The sequence below is a fragment of the Aphelocoma coerulescens genome, chromosome 6, assembly GCF_041296385.1.
Source record: "Aphelocoma coerulescens isolate FSJ_1873_10779 chromosome 6, UR_Acoe_1.0, whole genome shotgun sequence".
Classification (NCBI taxonomy): domain Eukaryota; kingdom Metazoa; phylum Chordata; class Aves; order Passeriformes; family Corvidae; genus Aphelocoma; species Aphelocoma coerulescens.
This window is the reverse complement of record NC_091020.1, coordinates 1,515,325-1,540,815: the sequence shown is the minus strand read 5'-3', so window position 1 is coordinate 1,540,815 and position 25,491 is coordinate 1,515,325. Positions and strand designations below refer to the sequence as shown.

The 25,491-nt window shown below is 44.6% G+C and overlaps 1 protein-coding gene across 1 annotated transcript in view; it reads right to left on the bottom strand.

Moving 5' to 3' along the window:
- The window catches only part of PCDH15 (protocadherin related 15), a 314,817-nt gene that overhangs the window by 167,929 nt on the left and 121,397 nt on the right, over nucleotides 1-25,491 (bottom strand). The window contains exons 7-9 of the mRNA XM_069018835.1: nucleotides 24,761-24,871; nucleotides 21,887-22,057; nucleotides 3,769-3,877 (exon numbers count right to left, since the gene is read on the bottom strand). Coding sequence (XP_068874936.1) covers nucleotides 3,769-3,877; nucleotides 21,887-22,057; nucleotides 24,761-24,871 — 391 coding nt within the window. The remainder of the gene's footprint in view (nucleotides 1-3,768; nucleotides 3,878-21,886; nucleotides 22,058-24,760; nucleotides 24,872-25,491) is intronic.

The window sequence follows — 25,491 nt, the reverse complement described above, 5'->3', positions numbered from 1 at the left end:
GATATCATCGACCCAAAAAAGCAGCAAAAGAACCACCATGGATTATTTTTTCTCTTACACCAGCAGCAAAAAGTCAGAGCTTGGAGCTGCAAGTCCTGTGTCCCCTTGCTTCGCCTTTTAATTTCAACTTCTAATGAATTAATCTAATTTTTGAAGAGCACAAGGCAGCCAGCAGGAGCTCCAAACTTTTGACAGGTAACAGATTGCTGGTTTTAGAGGCTGCATATCACCCAGGGCTGGTGCTGAAGCTAAAAAAATCAAGAAATTAAGGAGCGAATGCAGAAACTCTGAGAAAGGAGAAAACAAGAGGGGCCCTGAAGGAGAACAAATATGCAGGGGAGGAGGGTGAGAGTCACAAAGGGATCTAGAGAAGGGGAGATGAGGCTAATGTTATGTAAGGGTGTCAGGAAAGAATCCAGGCAAAAAAAAAAGGGAAAGAAAACAACCCAAAAAACTCCACAAACGGCCAAACCAAGCTCACCAGCCAAGGAGGAAAAGGCAGCAAGGTGGACAACAGAAAAGCAAAAATTAAAGCATAGCAGAGGCGGATGCCCAAATGCTAACTGGGGATGCCTGCTCAGCTCCTGCCCAGCACGGGAAGGGCTCAGATTCCTGGATTCCTGAACTGTGGGAGCCAGGTTTTCCAGGAACAGGGATACCTGCTTCTGCAGGCACAGAAATATTGGCATTTTGACAGAGCTGAGCAGCCCTCAGTCCACCTCTGCCTGCTCTGAAGATCCAGGGGTGAGCTCCGAGTCTCCTGGCTCCAGAAACTCCATGTGTTTGGAGAGGCTGGGGCATCAAAATGTGGGGGGCTGGCAAGGGGGAGAAGGAAAGGACTCCTCAATTTGCTTTTCCCAGAGCCAGAGGAGGGGTTCTGTGGGACCTGGGGCTCAAAATGGACACAGGACTGGAGAGGATGCTCCCCCTTCCCAGAAGCTATTGTGCATTTGTGGCTCTTTCTTTAAAATATCAACCAAAAAGCATCCAAAACTGGCAGTAGAAATCACAGAGCCAGTTCCAAGGGCAAAAAGCTGATGATTTAACGGAAAATTCGGCTTTTCTCAAGAATTGGCCCCAGAGAAAATACAGACTTCAAATTACTCCCAAAAAAGAGTATTTTACTAGTGATTTACTGGTTAATTATTTACTAGTAATTTACTATTTAAAATAATACATTTTACTATTAAAACTAATAAAATTTTTGAGTCAAGAATCATAAAATTTACTGTTAGAATCAATAACACTGCTAGCAAAAGTAAAGGGAGGGGCCTTGCTTCACAGCTGAATAAATGCAGGGAATGTGGGTGTATTGAAAAGACCCAAAGAAATGAACATTCCCAAAAGCCAAGGGTTGGAAAAATGAGTGTATTACAAAAAAAAAATTCCAAATATCCTGTTCCCAAATGTTAAATATATCAAATATCCACAGTGTCTCACACAGGTGGGCAAAGAAAAAGGGAAAAGAAGAACCAAATAAAACTGAGTCAAATAAAAAAATTAAAAATAATTCTCATAAGTAACTTATTCCCTAATTCCATGGGCACAGTTCAAGCCTCCCAGTGTTTAAAAAAGGACCTTTCTAAAGATATCCAGGAGAATGAGGTTGAGATCTAAGGAAAAGGGGGGGAAAAATCCATATAATGAGAAATATCTCCAAGGCCCATTTCCTGTGGAACTACTTAATATTTTCTGAGGCTAAAACAGAAATAGCAAATCCTTGCAGAGATGAAGGCAGACTTAAAATCCAGAAAGAAATCCTTTGGAAGAGCGGAGGGGAGGGAAAATAAGGGGGAAAAAAAGAAGGGAAAACCAGGAAAGAGAACATAAAAAATACAGAGAGAGAACGGAGGGGGGAAAAAAGAGGGGGAAAGGAAGGTAAAAAGAAGTAAAAAGGAAAAAAAAAAGGGGGAAAAATAATTTTAAAGGAAGGAAAATAGAAACTAGAAAGAAAAGAAAGAAAGAAAAAGAAATTAGGAAAAAAGAGCGAAAAATTAAGAAAGAAGAAAAAAGGGAGAAAAAGGAAGTAAAAGAGAAACAGAAAAGAAAGCAAAAAAGGAAAACAAGGGAAGGGGAAAGAAGGAAAAAAGAAAGAAGAAGGAAAGAAGAGGGAAAGTATATGGGGAAAAGAAGGAAAAAAGAAAAAAGAAGGAAAATAGGAAGGAGAAAAAATAAGGAAAAAGAAGGAAAGAGAAGGAAAAAGAAGTTAAGATAGAAGCAAAAAAGAAGAAATAGAGAAGGAAAGGAGAGGAAAAAAGAAAGAAGTAAAAAGAAAAAGGTTGGGGCAAATGAATTTAAAAAGAAGGAAAATAGAAACTAGGAAAAAAGAAAGAAGAAGGAAAAGAAAAAAAGACAAGGAAAAGAGAGAAAAAAGAAAATAAGAAAAGAGAATAAAAAAAGAAGTAAAAAGAGCAAAGACGTAAGGGAAAAAGAGGAAAAGAGGGAAAAAAGAAAAAAGAAAAAGGGAGGAAAAAAGAAGGAAAATCTAAGAGAAAAAGAAGGAGAATAAGAAAAGTGAAAGAAAATAGAAGAAAAAATAAAGAAGGGAAAAAGAAAGGAGAAGGAAAAATAGAAGAAAAAATAAAGAAGGGAAAAAGAAAGGAGAAGGAAAAATAGAAGAAAAAATAAAGAAGGGCAAGAGATGGACAAGAGAAGATGAAAGCAAAAAAGAAAAAGAAAGAGGAGGAAAGGAGAAAAAAAAAGTAAGTAAGGAAAAAGAAGGGCATAAGAAAGGAGAAAAAAGAAAGGAGAGAAAAACAAAGGAGGAAAAACAAGGTCCCCAAACCAACCCAAATTGCTGCACCACACTTCCTGAAGTATTCCTTGGAGGTCAGAGCAGCCACTCCAATATTCCCAGTATCCCAGGTTAGTGACACACAGTCTTTAATGATTTCACTCCTGAAGAACTTTGGGAATTATGCAAAAAAACCTTCAAAAATTGGCCTAAACATGGCCCTGGAGTGGAGCTGTCCCTGCAGAACTTCGGAACCAAATCAATTTATGACATTTATAAATAAATCCATTTGCAGAGCTAAGCCTCTACAATGTGCTCCTCAAAATCCTCACTTCCACCTCTCCTAGGCTGGGAAAACCGTGGGGTTCAACACAGGGAACACAGGGAAAAGATGTGATTCCACAAAATTCCCTGTTTCCAAATCCCACAGAAACATCCATGGGTGGATTTTGGGAAGAGCAGGGCAGGTGGAGCCCTGCAACTGCCGACCACGCTCAGGCCCTTCCATGGTCACATCCTACGAGCGCGGAAGCAAATGCCAAACGTGGGGAAGCAGCAGGAAAAAGTACAGAAAACAGCAAAAACAACGAAACAAGCTTCAAATTCCAAAGGAGAGCTCACAGACAGCAAAATTGGAGGTGGATGCGGTAAGATCCTTGGAGATGCCCTATCCCACAAGATTTTTGGGGTGAAATCTGCTGTAATTGTGGGTTTTGAGCCTCTTTTTTGTGCCTGTCAATGGAAAACACATCCCAGCAGAGCTCTCCTTTCCCTTGCTGTGTTCTTCTGTTCACTAAATCCGACAATGATTCTGGATTTAATCCAAATAAACTCTAATAGATAACCCTATGTTATGAACTCTGAGGAACTCCCATGTGGCAATGCAACACCACCAGGCAGAACAACGATTCCAAACACCCCACTGACCACAGGAGGGATTTTTATCAGGGTTCCACTCTCCCAGGCAATCTTTTCCTGGCTGCTCATACCGGAGGGACTGATTGGGAGGGATAGGAAGAGTAGCAGACACCAACCAACTAGGATGGAATAGAGGATGCCGGGTCGCTCGGAGGGAGGCTGGATGTTTCGGTCCTGATCTATGGCTTGGATGGGTGGAGTGACACTGATGGGATTCACACGGGCCTGAAATGAGAAATCACATTGGAAACAGAGAAATTAGAAAGCCAGCAGGGAGATCTGGAGGTTCAGCACAACATCATCTCACTGGGAAGGGTATTAGATAAAACTGCAGGAGGAGAAACGTTCCGAATGAAAAGGGTCGTGGCCCCTTTACATCCCAATTGACCAGGCAACACCAACATTTCGATAGCAACCTCCTTGCTGTCAGATACATTTTTAGGATACATCCTGGAGGAAAGGAATCACAGAATGCCAGGCTGGTTTGGGTGGGAAAGGACCTCGAAACCCATCCAGTGCCACCCCTGCCATGGGCAGGGACACCTTCCACTGTCCCAGGCTGCTCCAAGCCCCAATGTCCAGCCTGGCCTTGGACACTGCCAGGGATCCAGGGGCAGCCCCAGCTGCTCTGGGCACCCTGTGCCAGGGCCTGCCCACCCTCCCAGGGAACAATTCCTTCTTTATATTTCACCTAAATTTCCCCTCTGTCAGTCTGAACCCATTCCCCCTTGTCCTGGCACTCAGTTCCTGCTGCAGAGTCCCTCTCTGGCTTCCCTGTCTCCCCTGAGATCCTGGAAGGAACTGTGAGGTCTCCTTCTCTTCTCCAGCCCCAGCTCTCCCAGCCTGGCTCCACAGGGGAAGTGCTCCAGCCCCCTTATCAACTTAGAAGCTGATAGGAAACAGTTGATAAACGCAGCTCACAAATGCTTGCCTGTGTTCCTATAAATAGTCCCTGAAATCAGGGATTTCAGACATCACCCAGTGAAACACAGCAAATGTCTGGAAACAGGAAAACAGCAAATTGAACTGGAGCACCATCAGGAGCTGGAGTGCTGTGATCCACAAATACACCTTACAAAAGAAACTTAAGGCACTGACATTTTAGGGATAGCTACCTTGGAAAAGTGTGGATGGTGTTGGAATAATTCACCATTGTTTGGAAGTGAATTCAAATGCTTAACGTGGAAATAGAATCGCAGAGTCATGGAATGCTTTGGGTTAGAAGGGACCTTTAAGATCCCAAATTGGACCCTCTGCCATGGGCAGGGACAAATTCCACTGTCCCAGGCTGCTCCAAGCCCCAGTGTTCAACCTGGTCTTGGGATCCAGGGGCAGCCCCAGCTGCTCTGGGCACCCTGTGCCAGGGCCTGCCCACCCTCCCAGGGAACAATTGCTTCCCAATATCCCATCCAGCCCTGCCCTCTGGCACTGGGAAGCCATTCCCTGTGTCCTGGCACTCCAGCCCTTGTAAAGAGTCTCTCTCCACGTTTCTTGTAGCTCCTTCATGTCCTGGAAGATCACAATCAGGTCACCCCAAAACTGGTGCCAGCTTTCATCTCTTTCAATCCAGCTTCCAGTGACAACTCCAGAGCTGCCATTTCCAACTCCTACAGTTTCAGTGACCTTGGCTGCTCAACCAACGTGCAAATGTACCACACACGGATGTGTGCACACCAGGCTTTTCCCTCCCCTTGGAATGTTTCCTTAATGAGCTCTGTGAAAAACCAGACGCCTTTTTTTTCCACATACAACTTGTCCTGGCAGCCTTTCCTTTGGAAATCTCCATGTTCTGCAAGAGGGGACTTGAAATTTAGCACGGGAACAGGAATGAGACAAGTCCACACTCAGCCAAGTTTTGGCAGAGCTGTCAGAAATCCGCCTGCTGAGAGCTGGAAGTGGAGCTGGGAGAGCTTTGGCAATGCTGAGGGGAAAATTAGAGGGAAAAGGGATGAGCCAGGAGGAGGAGAGGAAGCCAGGGATGAAGGCAAGGCAGTTTATCCACCCCTCCTGTGGGTGTGGATGGGCAGCCCTGTGGATACAAATATGCAGCTAGCAAGAATTTCTCTTGCTTCATTCCAGTCCCGTGGGATACTTTTCTCTCTCACCGAAGATATTAGCAGAGTTCTATAAGCTATGAACACCTGCGACCTTGCAGAGCTTTGTTTATGGTACAGTAGAAAAATATTTTGACAGTGGATGTTTAGGATTTTAGCCAATCACCCCAAGGGGTGGCTGATCCTTTGACCAATTAGACTGTGAAGAAAAAAGTCTATAAAAGAGTCTGTAAAATAATTAAATAAATCAATCTTGCTGCACAATTCCTGCCTGCTGGATCTCTCTTCTCCTCCCTACCACTGCGGGATACCGTGACACAGCCCCACGGTCACCTGCCACCACACCCCAAGCTGTGTCCCCCCCAGGCACTTCCTACAGGTTCCTCAAGTCCAGAGGCTCTTCCGGCCTTTTCCACAGCAAAGACATTTAAGGAAGAGACATGTCAGGGATAGGCACGTTAAAAAGTGGGGATGGATGCTCTTGGACTCCCAAATTGGGACTGGGAAGCTCCTCACACCACTCCTGCTCATGGCTTTTGTCCCTGTCCTCATCCTGCTGGCCAGGTCCTTTGTCACCATCCAAGTCCATTTGGGACTCTTTGAAAAATGAAACTCTTAAAAGCGTAATGAGGGAGATGAGCTCAAAATAGGCAGAAAGAGAGAGACGAGGAGATATATTTGACATCTGCTTGAATTTTTAAAGGCTTTAGGACGGCATAAAAGTTGCATGGGGAGAGAGAGAAGATTGTGCAGAAACCGGACCAAGACTAAAATCCTATTTTTAAATTCACAGATCAGTTGGAGCCCTCTCAGAAAACCCCACATTCGAGTTAAAAATGCACCCACAACAAAACCAATCCCACTGCTAAGGCTGGGTTTAAACTCTCCACTAATGCCCAGAGCAGCTGTGGCTGCCCCTGGATCCCTGGCAGTGTCCAAGGCCAAGTGTCCAGGTTGGACGGGGCTTGAAGCAATCTGGGATAGTGGAAGGTGTCCCTGCCCATGGCAGGGGGTGGAATTTTGGATCTTTAAGGTCCCTTCCAACCCAAACCAGTCTGGGATACTGGAACTCTATGATCACAATATTGCAGGCCAGGCTGAGTCTGTGCCAATCCAAGACTAAAATCAGAATTGTTCAACAAATAACTCGAATACTAAGGACAATGCCTTATTTTCCAGTTCAAGGAAAAGCTGGAGAGCAGCATTTAGAACCCCTGCATTGGAGATCAAACAGGTTCTGGTTGAACAGAAGATATTTTATCCCACACTGCCACCTTTGCACTGACTCCCGGGAAACAAAGCACTCAACTGAATAGAAACAAGTCCAATGAGGAAATGAATTAGAAGAAAGCTGAGAATAAAAAGTGAAATCCATTACATTTTTATTCTGTGTAAGTTGTTTCTCCAGGTACTGTACACACCTGAAATGGGCCACTCATGAGCTAGGAGATATCATGTACCATCTGATGAAATGTTTAGGGATAGAATCATAAAATCATGGAATGGTTTGGGTTGGAAGGGACCTCAAAGCCCATTCCACCCCCTGCCATGGGCAGGGACACCTTCCACTGTCCCAGGCTGCTCCAAGCCCCAATGTCCAACCCAGCCTTGGACGCTGCCAGGGATCCAGGGGCAGCCCCAGCTGCTCTGGGAATTCCATCCCAGCCCCTCCCCACCCTCCCAGGGAACAATTTGTTCCCAATATCCCATCTAAATTTCCTCTCTGTCAGTCTGAACCCATTCCCCTTGACCTGTTGCAGGGTCCCTCTCAAGTTTCCCTGCAGCCCCTTCAGGCCCTGGATGGGACTGTGAAGTCTCCCCACAACTTTCTCTTCTCCAGGCTGAACAACTCCAATTTTAACAATTTAAAGCTGTTTTGAATGAAGCTGGCTGATGTGCTTTGAAGCACAACTCAAGGTTCTTTTGTATTGTTTTAATAATCCACAGATAATGCAGCATCTGTTTCATTCAAGTTTAGAAATTAGAACTATGGAAACATAAAACAGTGAAGGGGCCATTAAGTTAATAAAGTTAATAAATGGGTGAAAGCACGTTAATAAATTAATCAAAGTACACATAGGAAGTTTAAGTGTGCATATGCTTTTAATCAGAAGTAACTCTTTTAAAAATGAATAGTGAAACAGCAGGAACAACGGTGAGTCTTCCACAGGTATCCAACATCCTTGCAAGGGGCCTAAAAATCCCCTACTAGGCTCCTTCTCAGGAGCTTCACGAGGAGATGGGAGCTCATTAAAAGGAAGGGAAAAGAGATTAATGAAGGTGTGAAGTGTCTGAGGGGCCCACGAGTGCTGCAGGACCCTCAGCTGGAAGCAAAGCAAGAGCATGGGGGAGTTTGGCAGGGAAAGGCTGGAAAAATGCTGGGAAAGTCAGCATGGAGCCACAGCGGGGCAGGAGATCACTCAGAATAAACAGCCGGCCTGCAAATCCCAGCCGCTTCCAGGGGAACATGAAAGGCTGCCCAAGCTCTGGCAGAGGCAGCTGATTAAAAAACAAACATAGTCTTGTCAGTCCAAGGGTGCAATGTGCACTCATTTATTTTCCTCGTTAGGGAAAAGCTCCCTCAGTTATTGGTGTGGTGATTAATTGACTTCCAGGTGTTCAGTACAGCAGAACTGGGCAGGCCAAAAAGCAGAACCCCAACCCCACCTCGCAACTCTGAGCACAAATACTAATAAATTTAACAAATCCTCCTTCAAACAGAGCCGTGATGGGGAGCCTGCCAGGGAGTCTGCAGAGTCACCAGATGATCAAGGCAGAAGAACACACAAAAAAAGCTCAGAGAGAATAAGGTAGCAGCAGAAACCTCACTTTTCCCCCCTTCCTTTGTGTTCGCCATGGAAGCACCAGCAGCACCTTCTCTGCCTGGGATGGCCAGCAGGTCCTGCAAAAACTCGTGGCCTTCGGAGATGTTATGGATGGAACAAAGCAAATGAAGAGTCCTGTTTGTGCCAGGGGGTTTTAGGCTCCTGCTGAGGATTGTGAATAAAAGAAACAGCTGGCATTTTAAATTAATGTATTAAAATGGTGCTTCATAATTCAGGAGTGCAGTTGCATTCAAAAATCCAAACAGGATTTTTAGGCACCTGCCTAAGTATTGCTTTCACCATCCCATGATCCAATAGAAGGATTAGGAGGGAATTTACAGCTGAGAGGCAGAATATGCATTTGGGACTTCCAAGAATTAAAAAAAACCCAAATAAACATGACTTTAAAATACAAGTAATGTATTTTCCAAAGTTTTGTATGTATTTTGTTTTACTGAAATTATTTTAAGATGTCCAGGAATGCCAGGCTTCCAACAGACGGGTATGGACAGTGTGGAGTTCTTTTTAAAGTCAGGGAGCAACAATAATTGTTGCACAGCTGAAAACAGGGATTTAAAAAATCAGATTTTCTACCTTTTCCATCTACCTGAGATGCAAAGCTGAATTTCCTAACCCTAGATACTTAAGGAAAACTTCCTTTGGGGGAGATGAGAAGGAAAAGAGAGGAAATGGCACATTTTGGGAGTTAGAATAACACAACTTCCTGCACAGAGCTGCCTTTTTTATTTGTGGGGGGTTTATGGTGTATTTTGGGGGGGGGGGGCTGTGGTGTATTTTGGGGTTTTTTTGCTTGTTACCATGAAAATAATTTTGTTCGAGGAAACTGAAAGCCGGTTAACCTTCCTCAGCTAGGAGTGTTCTTTTTTGAGCAGATAATTAATTCCTAAGAGGTGCCTTTTAACAGCTGAAGCCACCAGACCATGAACCAGCTCCAGGTTCACTCTGGTGATGCTGCTGTGATGATTCACAACTACTTGAGCTCCCACCAGAGACATCCTTGGGGCTCAGGGACAGGGACCACTACACAGGCAGAAGTAAACATTGGAAAATACTGTGAAGGATAAAACTGCATGGAAAGCAAGAGTTCCCAAAGTTCTGTTTGGATTAGCCAAGGTGAGCTCAAAAAATCCACTGAGAGAAGGGACAAAAACCTACACTGTCAATTTATTATTGAGTCAAACACAGCAAGACATTTTCTACCCACGAGCCACACTGAAGACGGAGTTGTTAAGGCACTAAGACTGCCAGAAAATTAAACCAAAGAGACCTGGAGCTCCTGGAGCGGGGCCGGCGGAGGCTGCGCAGCTGAGGAAGGGCCTGGAGCATCTCCGTGCCCAGCACAGGCTGAGGGAGCCGGGGCTGCTCAGCCTCGAGAGGAGCCCCAGCTGAGAGGGGCCCTCAGGCCTGGGTGTCCCTGGCTGCAGGGAGGGCTCCGAGCAGGGCCCAGGCTCTGCTCCGGGGCCCAGCAATGGCACCAGAGCACCGGGCAGGGCCTGAGCCCAGCAATTGCCCTGCCCAGGAGGCAGAACTGCTGCCCTGGGCAGTGCCCAGCCCTGAGCAGATTGGCCACAGAGGCTCTGGGCTCTCCTCCCTGGGGCTGTTGCAGAGCTGTGCGCACACAGTGCTGTGCCTGTGCTCCGGGATGGCCCTGCTGGAGCAGGGAGGTGCCACCAGGTGCCCTCTGTGCTCCCTGCAGCCTGAGCCATCCTGGGATCCTGTATGAGCACAATCAGTTCCCATTTCACACCAATATTTGACACCCTGAAAATTACTGTTTTTTGCAGGCAGCTGTAACTGTGGCCAGTGGACATCAGATAAAGTCTCAGGACCTTCCACCTGCATCATCATCACAGCTCAGCTGAGGAATTTGCTGCTGAACTCTCATCCCTCTGGAAAACAAGGCTGAGGAACTTTTCTCGAGATGGAAAGTATCACTAAAGCAACACACATTGCCCCTGGTGCCATCCAGAAGCCCTTCCCAGGGAGACCTGCACTATTAAACCAACAAAGTTCTTGATGAATTGGTGAATCATTTTGGTCACATGGCTTCTCCTTGTGCTTTCCTGAGGTTGGAATACGAGCTGTAAATGGGAAATGAGCTGAGTTCTCTCCATGCTGTGCAGAACTGCCTGAGACTTTGCCAACACTCGGCACTAAAACAGCAGGGAGAGCTGCGGAACCATCCCAGTATCACTCCTTGCTGCTGCCTCAGCTGCTCTGCCAGCACAACAAGGGCTGTGACAAAACACTAATGAGCAGAAATCCATCACAGAGCACTTGCATGGCAGCAAAACGTGGGGAATATTTCAGTGGAGTTACCCAACCACAAAGGAAGTCAATCCAAACTGCAGGAATCATGCTACAAATGTAGGAGATGCCACTGAAATCTCGTCATTAGTCAAACCATGTCACATCCAATCTCCCATTTGTAGGATCTCCCTCTTTTCTCACCTTCCCTCTGGCAGCTACACATTCCTGCCTTTGATCAGACCCACGGGAGGCAGAGCCTCACATCAGGAGCCTGCAGGAATTCCTGTGGTACTCTGATATGACACAGAGGTGTCCAGGAATCCAGGGGGAATGGGATCTTCTGACCCTCCTCACTGCCACAACACAGGAACCCACATTTTGGGCTAAGACCTCAACTGAATGCTGAGACCTCAGAAGAAAACCCCAAGCGCAGATTTAAAACATGCTCTGTAGGTGAAAGAGAATTAATTCTCTGCAGAAAATTGTTTGATCAAGTTGTCACGGGAGTTAAAGAGGTTTATATAGCAAAAATTCTGGGCTTGGAAACACTTCCCAAAAAAGAGCACAACGACTTGAGGAAACCAAATCTGCACTGCTCAACCCCAGAGATTTACAGCTAATTCTCCTAATTTATACTCCTTAGAATTATAGAATCAGTAAGGTTGAAAAACAGCTGTAGATCATCCAGTCCATCCATCAATCCAGCACCACTAATCCATGTCCTCAAGTGCCACATCCACACCTTTTTTTAACCCCTCCAGGGACAAGATGGGGCAGCCCCAGCTGCTCTGGGCACCCTGTGCCAGGGCCTGCCCACCCTCCCAGGGAACAATTCCTTCCCAATATCCCATCCATCCCTGCCCTCTGGCACTGGGAAGCCATTCCCTGTGTCCTGTCCCTCCATCCCTTGTAAAGAGTCTCTCTCCATCTTTCCTGTAGCTCCTTCAGGCCCTGGAAGGCCACAATGAGGTCACCCCAGAGCTTCTCCTCTCCAGGCTGAACAATCCCAGCTCTCCCAGCCTTTCCTCCCAGCAGAGCTGCTCCATCCCTCTGCTCATCCTGGAGCCTCCTCTGGGCTCTCTCCAGCAGCTCCGGGTCCTGCCTGTGCTGGACCCCAAAACTGGTCTGCAAATTTAAAACTAAACCAACATTTCTCTTTATTTTTTTTTTGTTTGTTTGTTTCAGAAGTTCCCCTTCATTTCCAGAAGCCACAGCTAAGAAGTCACAGTGGGTAATTTATGCAGTCAGTACCCATGACCTGACCTCTCCTGTCTTCTCTGGGGGGTAAAAAAGTGTTTTAGTGACCAGCGGGGAAAAATTAAGACACAGGATTAATTACTCAATTCACCTCCTTCCTAAACTCAGCACTAAATTACCAAAGAACTTTCAGCACCTGATTTAGCTGCTCAATACAAGCCACAGCTGCTCTGTTCTTGGGTTTCTGTCATGCCCCATGTTTATGCAGTTTCTTGAAATGAAAACTGTAAAATTCAAATATCCTGGCAGCTCGGGTTGTTAACAGAGTAAGCTGTCAGAGAACACAATTCCTTTCATTTATTTGTAAAAACAAGCCACCTTTGAGGGAGGAAAAAAACCCATTTTGAAAGAGCAGCAAGGGAGCATAATGAAGCCAAGCTCGGAGGAAAACAGAGACTATTTTTATCAACGACGTCTCCCAGGAACAGCAGGGCCAAAAAAGAATTGAATTTCATCAGGATCTGATCACAGTGCTTACTAAATTGCTTTTTGTGTATCTGACATGCTCGATAAGAAGTGTCCCCAGCAGTGTCTGTGCAGGGAACTAAATGAAATGCATTATGCAATGGGCCTCCTGCCTAGGCACAACCACAGTTCAGTCCAGAGCTTCTCCTGCTTCCAAGGTGATGCCTGGCATTAAAGAACAATAAACATTTCTTTTTTGACTTCTGGCTTTTTCCCCATACAGCTGCAAAGTCTATTTCCTTGCTTATCCCTCAAATTCTTGATGGCGGGCTTCTTCTTACCTGATTTCTGTGCAGAGGAGCAAGCTGGAAAGCCTAAGACAAGCACCTACATCTCCCCAAAAATCAGAAAATATTTAATGACCACGTAGCACCACCATAACGACTTCCAGATTATTTTTATTTTCATTTCTAAGAGTAATTCCTTGAAATATTAACCCCATTTTGTTTCCTTACGAATGCTTTTTCTCACAGAGGGATAATTCCCTGTATCATATATCTATATCTATATTTATATTTCTCTTCCTAAGGAAAACAGGCTGATGGCTTCTCCATGCCTTTAGAAAAATTAACCACACAATAATACACCAGAAAAGGCACAGGAAGTTACAAGCAAATGACAAGAGAAGAGGAAGATTTGGTGGGAAAATATAACCAGTACCACTGGTGGGATCTTATTTTCAGCTGTATGAAACTAGGAAAAAAAAACCAAAAAATAAGCAAGAGTAATTCATTTGAAATCCAAAAAATACAAGAGAAATATCAAGATGAATAAGTCTGTATTTCACCCAGACCCTTTGTCTCTTGGCTGACTCCCTTTACACAGAGATTTTATTACAATAATGTTGGTGGTTCCTTCTCTTATTCCCACATTTCATCTTCCTGCAGAGAGTTTGGCATTTCCTCACCTGCAGGAACAGGCGAGGTCCAGAGTCTCAGAGCAGTGGGAATTTCAGAAGGCTCAAACAGGAGGGGGACATCTGGGGTCAGCAAAATCCCACTGCAGTCCCCATTCTCAGCTTGAAGAACATTTTCATTTTCTGTACTGATTTTCCTCTTTTGGGTACTCAGTGAGCACTTCTCTAGTCCAGGAGTAGGAATGTCACCTGGAACTACCTCGCTCCTTAATTCCAGCTGTACCCTCCACTGCCCTCTCCTCAATTAAGTTTGCCATCCTGTCAGGGAAGGAATTTTAGGGAGACATTTTGCTACAAATTCTGCCTCACCATTATTAAATGCATTCATACTTCAGTGGTAATGTTAACAGTGGCACTTTTAGATGGAAGGTTAGAGGGGGAAAAAATGGGTTTTCCCCAGTAAATTTTGGATGCATTTTCAATAAATTTGTGCAGATATAACATGTGTGTGTACACACCTCACCTGCAACGCTCACATCCTTCATCCTTAAGCTCATCCTCACATCTTTATAGGGTGAAATAGGGAAATTTGGTGTTTCATTAAATGCTGTTCTTTCTCAATTGCAGGACAAAAAGCAGGAATTCTTTAGCAAGCACACCCCTGCCTCCCCAGCACTGCTGTGCTGCCCAGGGTATTGATTCAGAGCCAAATGCAGATTCATCTCATTTTCTCCTTTCAGGAGAGGGCATTCCACTCACCAGGAATTCCCTCGTTCTCCACAGGAAAGACCTCTAGGATTCAAGGAATGTTTTCCACAGTACCATTATCAATAGCATGGAGCAGAGGCAAACATGACTGTCCTGGGAATGGGCATTTTCCTTTCATTTCATTTCCAAGGGTAATCTCATTTCAACATGTACTTGCACGGATTCATCAATTAAGGTTTTGCAGATCACATTTGATTAATTGAGGAATTAATCTGCACCCTCTGCATTGTGACAACAAGCTGGAGAGAGAAATAATTCCTCCTGACCCCTAATGATCAGCTACAGTTTAATGGGACAACCCAGGCACTGAAATAATTCTCTCCACCAGGCCCAAGGGATGTGACAGAGATGAGAATTTTTCTGGACTGAAGGTGGCTAATAAAGCATCACTGCAAGAGTATTTTGTTTAAGTGTCAATATTTAGTGCCTTCAAATGCTTTGGAATGAGATTTAAGGATCAAACAAATTGCTGCATGTGTTTCCTTTGTGACAACAGCTCCACTTGGTGCTGTGACAAACATGGATCTATGGAATGCAAAACAGAAGGGAATCTTGCAGCAGCTCCTCAATCTACACTTGGGTGTTTCAGCACTTCATTAATTCATTAGTTGGATTTTTAGCCTCAAGCTTAGCTGCACAGAAAGGTGATTTGTGCTCCTGCACCTGCCCTGCTGCTCACACCAAACCCACACCAAACCCCCTCTCCAGCCTTGCATGGGTTTGACTGCTGTGGCTGTGACCAAAGTTTGAATCCAAGCAGCTCTTCTTCCTTCCTGAAAGGAAATCCCTTCTAATTTCAGCACCACTGTTACTTCTTCCAAGCAAACTCAGGACTCTTTTTCCTCTCAGCTCCTGACAAAGCCGGAAGAACTGAGCATTATCCCACTTCTAAGTTCCTAACCACGATGAGAAATATCAGTCAATCAATGGAACATTCCCAGATTTGAAAACAAAACAAACCATAAAATTATAAAATTAGCCGTTTCTACCACTTTGTTCTTGCCTTGATAATGAATCAGATTTGAGATTAAACTCTACAGCTTGATTAAGAGCTAGAAAATGTCCCTGTTTCCAGCAGCAGCCAAATCTCCAGCCCCGCCTGAGTCTCTGGAGAGCTCCCAGAGCTGCTGCTCCTCCTGTGCCACCCAGGGAGCCCCGTATCCCACAGGTCACCCCACAACCCAGCCCAGCAATAATAAAAATGTGCTTCTCTCACCCCAAACTTCAGAGATGATCTTCAGGGACATTTTTCTTCTCCTTTTTCATTTTTTTGACCAGTATCTTTTCACTTTTCAGGCAAGCTTGATCCTTTTTCCCTTAAAACTTCCACTTTTAAGGATTAGAACTACTATGATATTTATTAATTAATTAATTTTTTTTTTTTCCTCCACAGACAGTAACTCAACTTCTGCACCACCACTGGCTTCAAGTCCCCAGGAGGAAAGTGCCTTTCAGACTTTATTCCCTTATCCTGCAGCCTTGCTGTAATTTTCTCAACCACAGCGTTGTTCCAAACACCTGGTTCTATAGACACTGCTTACATTTTGGAAGCTAAAATCACAGTTTTGTGGGGTCTTGAAGGGCAAACCAGGCAAGGGAACCTCTTGACTATCTGCAATACACCTATGTTTAAAGTCACGGGTTAATCTTAGATTAACAGGGACTGTCCTGCCTGATCAATACCTCAGCCAAGGGAAGAGCTTGCCTGGCTGCTACAGGAGATCATTCTCAGCTTTATGTATTCACATATTAAAGTTGCTGACAATTTTACTGACTATTCTTTTTAATTAGCCATCCTGGTGTCCTCCCAAATACATAAAATTTAATTACCTGTAACATCGCATCTTTGTGATTTTAACCTTTTCATGCTTCGCTACTTTTCAGTGACATTTCCCTAAAAAAAAAGGCTCTACCTATCAAGGGATGACATGTGGGAGACAGACAATCAATCCTAAAAAGGGGAAAGAGAGGGAAAATCACATCAACAGACTGAAAACACCTTTTATGGCTCCTTATCATGCACTAGCAGATAATCAATAGCTTATCAAAGCTGTCCATTTTGACTTTGCCAAGTTATTCATTCAAAATCATTAATTCAGGTTAAAAACCCGCCCAATATTGTGAACTTTATCCATTACCTTGAACTTCACACCAATTTGGTGACCTCTGTAGGGCTGCAATTAGAGTGAGAAGAGGGAGAAAATGACAATGAAAAGTTTGCCTGGAATAAAAGGGGTGGCTGCACCCATGAGAGGACTTTATCATTGTTTTTGCCTTGCTTTCCCACTTCCAAAGCACTTCGTGATTGCCTATCTGTTCATCTTGCATCTCTGCTGAAATTTAATTAGAAAAATTGCTCCCTGCCTCCAACTGCAAATAACTTGGCCACAAGTCTTTGCCTTTTTCCATAAAAAGCACCCTGACAACGGCAGAGGTGTCGGGGAAGTCAACCTGCATTTCCCCTCCCCTCATCTGAGCCACAGCATTTACCTAAATTGCTACTGAAAAATTAACCCATGGAAAAAATGGGACAATTTGCTCGTCTTTCAGTGGTAAAGGGGCTGTTCAAGAGCCTCAGTTGTGAAGTTCTGTTCTAATTTACTCAAGAACAAGGACGTAGAGACACAGCCGGTTTTTAAAACATTTCTCTGGTCATTTCCTGAAGTGACACCACCGCCCTGGCCACCAAATAATTTTTGGAATTAAAGTACCCAGGAACTCCCATTCATCTCAGCCCAGCACTAATTACCTTGCACCAAAGATTTTAGTCTAATTAACAGCAGGGCTGGATGCTGCCTATTCAAAACACAAAGCCACCTTTTTCTTCTCCAAAATGATTTGTATAAAGAGAAACAATTCTCCTAATGATGAAAACTCTGTTTTCTCTGGAAGGCAGACTTTGAACATTTTGTTTTGCCAGCAGACACAACTGTGCTCAATCAGGGGCTAATTCCAGCAGGAAGTGTAAATACCATCCCCTACAAGAGCGTTTAGCAGCAGTCCCAAAAACTGGACAGAGCCTATTCATCTGGGAAAGGAATAATTAGAAACAAATTAAACCCCAAATAATTTCCTGAGGCTTGATGCCACTGAATCACAAATGCAGCTCGTAAGTCTCGACGGGCCAAAGGCTGGCAGGGCTCTTTTACCATGTTTGAATAAAAAAAAGCCAAAGCTTAGTACAAATAAGGCAAAGAATATAAAGGCAGATTGAGATTCGACTGCTCCAGAGACCAACAACTCCCTAAATTAACCATGAACATTTGCAGTTTTAAATGTCCTGTATCTAACAAACAAACAAAAATAAAAAAGGCAAGAAAAAGTGGCAACTGGAGCTGATTTTTTAGTTTTATGCAGTTTGACTGTTGTTAGGGGTGAATTGTCTTTAAGCAGTCAGGTTTAAAAGCCAGCAGGAAAAAAACCCCAATTATTCTGTGGGATTTTACCACTCACACAGGTAAGAGAGGCATTCCTGATCTGCTGAGAGCTTCTATTAAAGTGGATTTAACCACACGTATCCACTTCAACTCAGACTAACAGGCCAAAATCTGAAGGCTGAGTCTTTCAGCGCCCCCAAAATCCTCCTTGGCAGCTGTGTGGGTGCTCCAGGTGAACCAGCAAATCTCTCCCACTTCAGGGGAGGTTTTTTGGTGTTTGTTCCATGGTAGATCCCTGGATCACTCGTCTTTTGTGCTGGTGCTTCCCACAGCAAAAGAAGTAAATAAATTAATTTAATGAAATCCATTTTGATGAATGAACATTTTGATGAACTTTTTGGTTAGTAGAAACAAGATGGGGAGATGGTGCTTCCAGAACTTTCACTTGTGCTGCTGCTGCAAGTTTTATATTAACGTGTCTCTGGGAGGAAATTCCAGGAGGTTTTGTGTTTGGGAGGAATTGGGATTTGCAGGGCCAAAAGAAGGAACTGCAAGGGAATTCAGCTGGAGGGAATCATCAGGTGCTTGTCATCCTCAAGCTCAGAGGTACCGAAAACCAGAATTAATCACTGAATTAACAAAGCTGGAGAAGACCTTTGAGATCATCAAGTCCAAAACCAGACCACCCTGTCCAGTGTTAATTAATTACCAAAAATCAGCATAAAACTGCTTTGTCCAGAGCTGATTAACCCTGGATACCCTGGAAGTGTCCTGTGCTCCCAACCCCAGCTCAATGCAGCGGGATTACAACACCTCCTCTGAGAAATTCAGATTTCCCCCCCTGAATCCAAACTGGTGGTGATGCCTTGAGAAGCCACCTAAAAACAGAGACTAGACAGGAGTAAAGGAATAAGAGTAGGTGTTTATTTGAAGAGCCTTCAAAGGTCCCCCTGGGGAGCCAGAGGCTGCTGCCAAGATGGACCCCAAGATGTCACAAGTTCTTCACACTTTTATAAGTTTGGTTCATTTGCATGTCAGGGTTAATTCTCCAATTAAAGCTTCAGTTTAATGATGTAATTTCCCCTCAGCTTGCCACCCTCTCAAAGGCTTTTGGTTTACACATTTTGGGCCTAGGATGGTCTGAGTGTCCTTGGAGAGCAGGCCTGGAGAGGCTTTGTTACGTCTACCTAGCAGGAGAGAGCAGAAGTGAACGGGCTACAAGAAACTTCAGAGTTACACACTGGGAGGTACAGGATTTGAAAAATATGAAAGTTAAAACCTAAGGCATCGATGGAACTAAAGAGGCCCTTCTCACTCATAAAGACTTGAGGCCTTCTAGGGGCACCTCCTGCTCTCCAGTGTCTTTTTTTACCCCTCTCAACTTCACTGTTGTTTGAGAATGTTTTATTTATTATTTTCAGCCTTTCATCTCTCTGTGCTCTGCTCAGGCCCAGCCCCGTGAGGACCCACAGACCCTGTGAGGTCCCTGCTGACACAATTTCTGAGGCTTCTGGGGATAATCAATACAAACCCAAACCCTTCCCATGCAGGAGGATCCATCACAGGTTCAAGAACAAGGAACTTGTGGAACAATGAGGCTGAATCTTGATTTAGTACAAAATCCTTGGTGTCATGGAGTGTCTTAGTGCCCATGTGGGTTCATAATTACCCCTTGGAACCCCATAATAAATCCCATGGTTGCAAACCTAGTCCAGCAATTAATTAAATAAATCTAATCCATATTTTGCTGCTTAATAGGCTTTTCTACTGTGCCTGATGATGGAAAATACCGAGTATAGAAGTGGAGAAAACCTTCACAACGTGAGTGTGACAGGAATAGACTGAAGGGGGAAAAAAAGGAGGAGAAATTTTGGAGTCTTGTCCATGTTATGAGATATTCATGAGGTTATACTTTTTAACTCCACTTGATGACTTGCACATCCTGATAATAAATGCTAATTTATTCAATTCTTTCTGATACAACAGAGGGAAAAAATTAATTACCAGAGCTGATCAGACACAGAAACACTAAAATATAATATAAATATAAAGTGATGTAACGACGACAACAGAAATCCACAAACCTAATCAACAACCAACACAGGCTTTCATGGAAACTGAAATTTAGCTAATAGCAATTAATTAATTAATTCCCAACTTTTTATCTCAGTAAATTCATATATAGATTCCAACTATACTGGACAAAAAAATATTACTCTTCCCAGGGACATGAAATGCTTTATTTTAGGGGTCAGCTAAATAGACATCTTGCCCAATAAAGCAGGATTTCTCTTTCCAGCTACTGCCTCTGAATAATTCATACTTCAACTTTGTTCCTCATTCATTAATATTCCTTCTCATCTTCATTGAAAAATTAAAAAGCAAATTAAAGAAAAAAAAAAAAGATGGTGTTAAAGTAAAAATAGTCCTTTAGCCTAGGGAGCAGGGTAATTGTAGCTTTGGAGTAGGTTAATAAATAATAAATATAATACATAAAAAGGTAAAGGATAAATGTAATATAAATGTTTCCTAGCTGAATCCAGGTATCATCCATATCTTCCAAAGGAATTATTGCTTAAAAGCCAAGTAAATATTTGAGGTTGAAGGTATAACTTCTTCCACTTAGGTTTATCAAAAGTGCTGCAAAGAGATAAACAGCAAAGAGTTTGTGGTTCATCAGCAGAACCAGGGTCTCATTTCATAGATCAGGAGCGGTTTGACACAAGAAAAACCAAAAAACAAACAAGAGCAGCTGCCCCTGAACACGCTGCAGCTCAGGATGTTCAAATAAATGACTTTTGCAGCTTAGTACCTCAATCCCAGGTCAGATTTTTCCCAGCCCAGCCCCTCTCCCTGACAGACGCTGCTCTGTCTTCCAGTGGGGAACGTGCCTGGCCAAGGGCAGGAGTGGAGCCGGAGCTGGAATCCTCCGTCTGAGAGGCAGCACCGCAAAAACTGTCTGGTTTGTGTTCTACCTTCAGATAACCAGATAAAACCCCATAAAAGCACCAGTTATTTATAATTCCTGCCTCATCTGCTCCCACACTGGGAATTGTAACAGATCTGTGCAGGTGAAATGGGGTCACCCTCCCTCATCTTGCACGGTCTGGGTGCTCTGGACACCCTGAGGAGTCCCCGCGCTCAGCTGGACAGGGAGCTGCCTCCTTTCCTTAAAATGCCACCAAGCGGCAGCAAATTAAAGCAGAATTTAAGGTCAAAGCAGTTCTTCACCAAGTCCCAAACACAACACAGCTACCAAGGGTTGTCAGCTACACCAAGGTGCAGAAGTGTATGTGGGGAAGACGTGGAAATCAATACTCCAAGGTTAAATATGGATCATGTCTCCCTTCCCTTGACCCATCCCAAGTATAACTGCAGCAGGAGCCCTGAGGCCACACAAAGCAAGACACCACAACGTGTGGGATGGGAAAAGAGTGCGAGGCACAGGAGAGGAAGGGAGAATAGGCAGGGAACAGCAGGAATCTCCACACTTCCAGCCTCAACCTGCCCCTGGCTGGAGGCAGCAGGACACAAAGTATGTGCTGTGATGAGCAACTGAAGTTAAAAACCTTAATGTCAAAGCTTAACGTTATTTTAATGTCATCCTAATGTCAGAGTTAATCAGGTGGGGCAATACCTGGTGATTCAATCTGTTCTGCCTTTTTATATCCTTAAATATATGAATCAAAGGTCACATATCAATATTAATTCAGCAATCCCTGTTTCTGTTCCACCCAGCAGAGGTGCACATCTCCAAGCAGCAGCTCTGCTGCGAGGAATGGCAACGGGCACCAAGTTGCAACAAGAAATGATAAAGTTCTCACCTCATTTTGGGATTCCTGGAGTGGGAAATGAGCCTTACATTCACCTTTATCCCTACCCCATGGATGTATTAACTGACAGACTTAGCACAAGGACCTACATGGGATAAAACAATAATAGCAACTAATAATAAGAGTTGCTGATAATAGCAACAAAAAATCCTCTCAGGGGTCAGTGATTAATGCTTCCTCTTCCCAAAAATCTTTCTCTGAAGGTTTGTAACAACCCTCAATGGAATAACGTCGAGTCCCCTCCCTTCCTGGGGATATTTTGAGAGCCAAACACAGACAGATCAGGAAAGGCAATTCCAAAATTTACCAAATTCCAAGACTGAGCCCTTGCAGCCAACGAGCAGTCTGGCACTGCATCTGAGCTGGAATTTCACCATTATTCCCACATGCATCTTACCCTGGTTTCCTCTTGTCACACAAAACACAGCATTAAACACAGGTGACCTTTTAGTTCCAGCTCCCAGCTGTGCCCCCAGGACAAGATGACAGGCAAACAGATAAAACCTGGAAAAATCCCAGAGGACTTACAGGATCCGTCAGCTCTGGCAGGCTGGCTTGGTAGGTGAGGGGTCTGCAGTCCCGGGTGTTGTTCACCAGCACACAGGGAAGGAACATTGGTCCCAAATCATCCCCGTCGAGAACGTCCACGGTCAGGGTGGTCGTGCTCGTCCTCCGCTCATTCAGGTTTTGGGCTCGGTCCTGTGGAGCAAACCAGGTCCAGCTGGTGAGACTTCCTGTACTCACAATCTCCTGAAAGGAATCTCCTGAAAAGAATCTCCCAAAAGTTTTTAAACAAAGCTAAGGATAAAACATATAAGCAGCAGAATTATTCATGTGCTAGGAGTAATTGCAGGAGCTTCAGCCTCAGAGCTACAGCCTGAAAGGCTCACAAGTAAAATTAAGAGAAAAAGTGAAGAAATACTGCAAGATATCTATCACTCAGAAATAACATAGTTTGGGAAAACTACAGGACTAAAACTATAATAATACAGCACATTTGTAGAGGATAAAAAGGCCCCGTGCCTTATTCGTAATCAGAAATTGTTGTGGTTTTACCCAAAGCACACATTAGCAACAGTTCACCTCTTCTTTCTTCCTTTGTTTAGTGAAGAAACACCATGAGTAGCCAATATTTTGTTTAAAACGTTCAAAAATATTCCCATTTTCACAGAGGAACTGCTGCATGAGCTTTCTTTTGCACAACTAAAATCTTGGGAGGGGAATATGGACCATGAATTAAATCTCACCCTCCTAACCTAATGTAACACTGACAGAAAAAAGATCAATTTTTAAATTTGTTCTTATTTATGCTGTTTAATATCATCCATCTATGTAAGATGGGGAGTCCATTGCTCTAAATTGGATTGGACATGTATTTTTTTTTCCTATTTTGCAGTCCACTCAGTTCTTGCACCAGCTTCACATTTAGACTAAATGTGGGAATTTCTGCATTCAGCTTTCTTCACGGTCAATGATGAAAAACAATTCCAGCTACAAGGAGCAGCCTTCATCAACAACTAAACCATTTCTCCATTCCTCCAGTAAGTGCCTCTGAGACATTCTGGATCAAAGCAGATACAGAGTAATTAATTTCCAGAAGTATCCCAGGATGAAAGGACAACAAAGCACTGATGATGTAATCAGAGGAATGCGATTGCACAGTGCACATGACAGAGAGAATTCAGTGCAGCCTGTGGGGTTACAGAATCCCAGAAGGGTTTGGGTTGAAAGGGACCTTAAAGCCCATCCAGTGCCACCCCTGCCATGGGCAGGGACACCTTCCACTGTCCCAGGCTGCTCCAAGCCCCAGTGTCCAGCCTGGCCTTGGACACTGCCAGGGATCCAGGGGCTGTGCTTTATGGCTTTTCCCAGCACTAGGAGCTGAATGGGCAGGAGGAAGAGCATTCCCAGCAGGGCAGGGAGGGATCCTGCCCCTCTGGGCAGCCCTGGAGGCACCTCTGCAGTGCTGTGTCCAGCCCTGGCTCCTCAGCACAGCAGGCCCAGGGAGCTCCTGGAGCGGGGCCGGCGGAGGCTGCGCAGCTGAGGAAGGGCCTGGAGCATCTCCGTGCCCAGGACAGGCTGAGGGAGCCGGGGCTGCTCAGCCTCGAGAGGAGCCCCAGCTGAGAGGGGCCCTCAGGCCCAATGTCCAACCTGGCCTTGGACACTGCCAGGGATCCAGGGGCAGCCCCAGCTGCTCTGGGCACCCTGTGCCAGGGCCTGCCCACCCTGCCAGGGAACAATTCCTTCCCAATATCCCATCCAGCCCTGCCCTCTGGCACTGGGAAGCCATTCCCTGTGTCCTGTCCCTCCATCCCTTGGAAGGAGTCTCTCTCCATGTTTCTTGTCAGCTCCTTCAGGCCCTGGAAGGCCACAGTGAGGTCACCCCAAAGCTTCTCCTCTCCAGGCTGAACAGTCCCAGCTCTCCCAGCCTTTGCTCCCAGCAGAGCTGCTCCATCCCTCTGCTTATCCTGGAGCCTCCTCTGGACTCTCTCCAGCAGCTCCAGGCCTTCCCTGTGCTGGGCCCCAGGGCTGGGGCAGCTCTGCAGGTGGGGTCTCACCTGAGCAGGGCACAGGGGCAAGGAGCATTGAGCCACCCTCGGAGCCTGGCTGTTGCTGAGAGAATGCTGAACGTGCCACAAAATATGTAAGAAAAGAGATTGCAAAATGTATCTGCACTTCTGTGCCAGAGAGATGACAGGAATGTGAAGGTGTGAATTCAGGATCTCCTGTTGCTTCAGAGCAAATATCATTTCCCACGAACGAAGATGTATCACAACAGCCATAAACAACGGAGGACAAGTTTTCATTTCAGTTGTTATCAGAAGGACAGAAAGAGAAAAAAAGCTTTCACAGCCCTCAAGGGCACCAAACCCCCGCTCTGATGACAGATATCTGAGATACAGTTTATACATCACTTTTCTTCTCAGTGCGTGCTCTCCACTGCCAGCCACTCTGGAAAATGCGCGTATCCACTCTCCGCACACTTGCGATATGACTTGAAGGAGAAATCACCTCTTTATAACAAAATGCATTTCAGACCTGAAGGATTCAATGAAACTGTGTCTGTTAAATTCATCTGAGTGCAAATTAGCCTCGCCAGCTTTGCTGGAAAATGGACATTTACTGCCACGAGGCTGCACTTTTCTGCCTGGGCTGTGCTGCGAATTTGCAAGTTGCTCCTTGTGCCAAAAAGGTTTGCTTGTCACATTCTAAGCAAGCTTTTTTAACGACTAATAATATGCCTGAGCTTTCAACAGCCTGGATAAATCTTAAATTAGATCTTCAGCAGAAGAGGATTTATCAGAGCTGGTATTTCAGCAAGGCTCTGCCTTTCCGTGGGAAGGAAACAAAACCCGCACCTAAATCAGGGGCATAAATGGCCTTCAAGAGATTTATACTCACATTTGCTTGAACTATGACAAAATAACGAGTCTTTTCTTCGTAATTTAGTCTTTCCCTCAGAACTACTGCTCCGGACAAAGTGAGAGGAATATCAAAGGTCCTGTTGGAGGTCTGCAAACAAGAAAACAACACAATAAAATTGAACATGCCTCGAAGTTAAGATGTGTTGTAGCTGGGCCACAGATGATCCCTTGGCTGGAATTCCAAGGCTGCATCTGCTCTTCAGATCAGAAATTATAAAGCTTTCTATGTTTTCTCCCCATCCAATTTCCTCCTGAAGAACCCCACAAAAATTAGTGTGTACTGAACAGAATTCTCCTGGATTCTTTACATATCCATGGCTACTTCCAACCACAAAAGTCTGACTACTCTGCTTCTCTCCCCCTTGCCATCCTGAGCTCAGAACAAATGCTCAAGTGGTAGAGATAAGAAATCCACATCATTGTACTTATCTGCTTTTTATTCTGCTTTTCATGAGGGCAATGAAGTGCTAAACAAGCAGAGAACATCAACATTTAGGTTCGAGTTCATGCATATGTTCCTACAGGAGGTAATTCACATTTCAGGGTAAATGCAGTTGTTAAATCAGGTGAAATTCAATTTGTTCCGTGTATTTGCTCCCACAGACTCAGCTGACATAGTTGGGGCAACAACTGGCAGGAGGGCACAAATTTCTGACCTGAGATTCAATTGCAATTTCATTATCAAATTAATCTCATTAAAAAAACCCC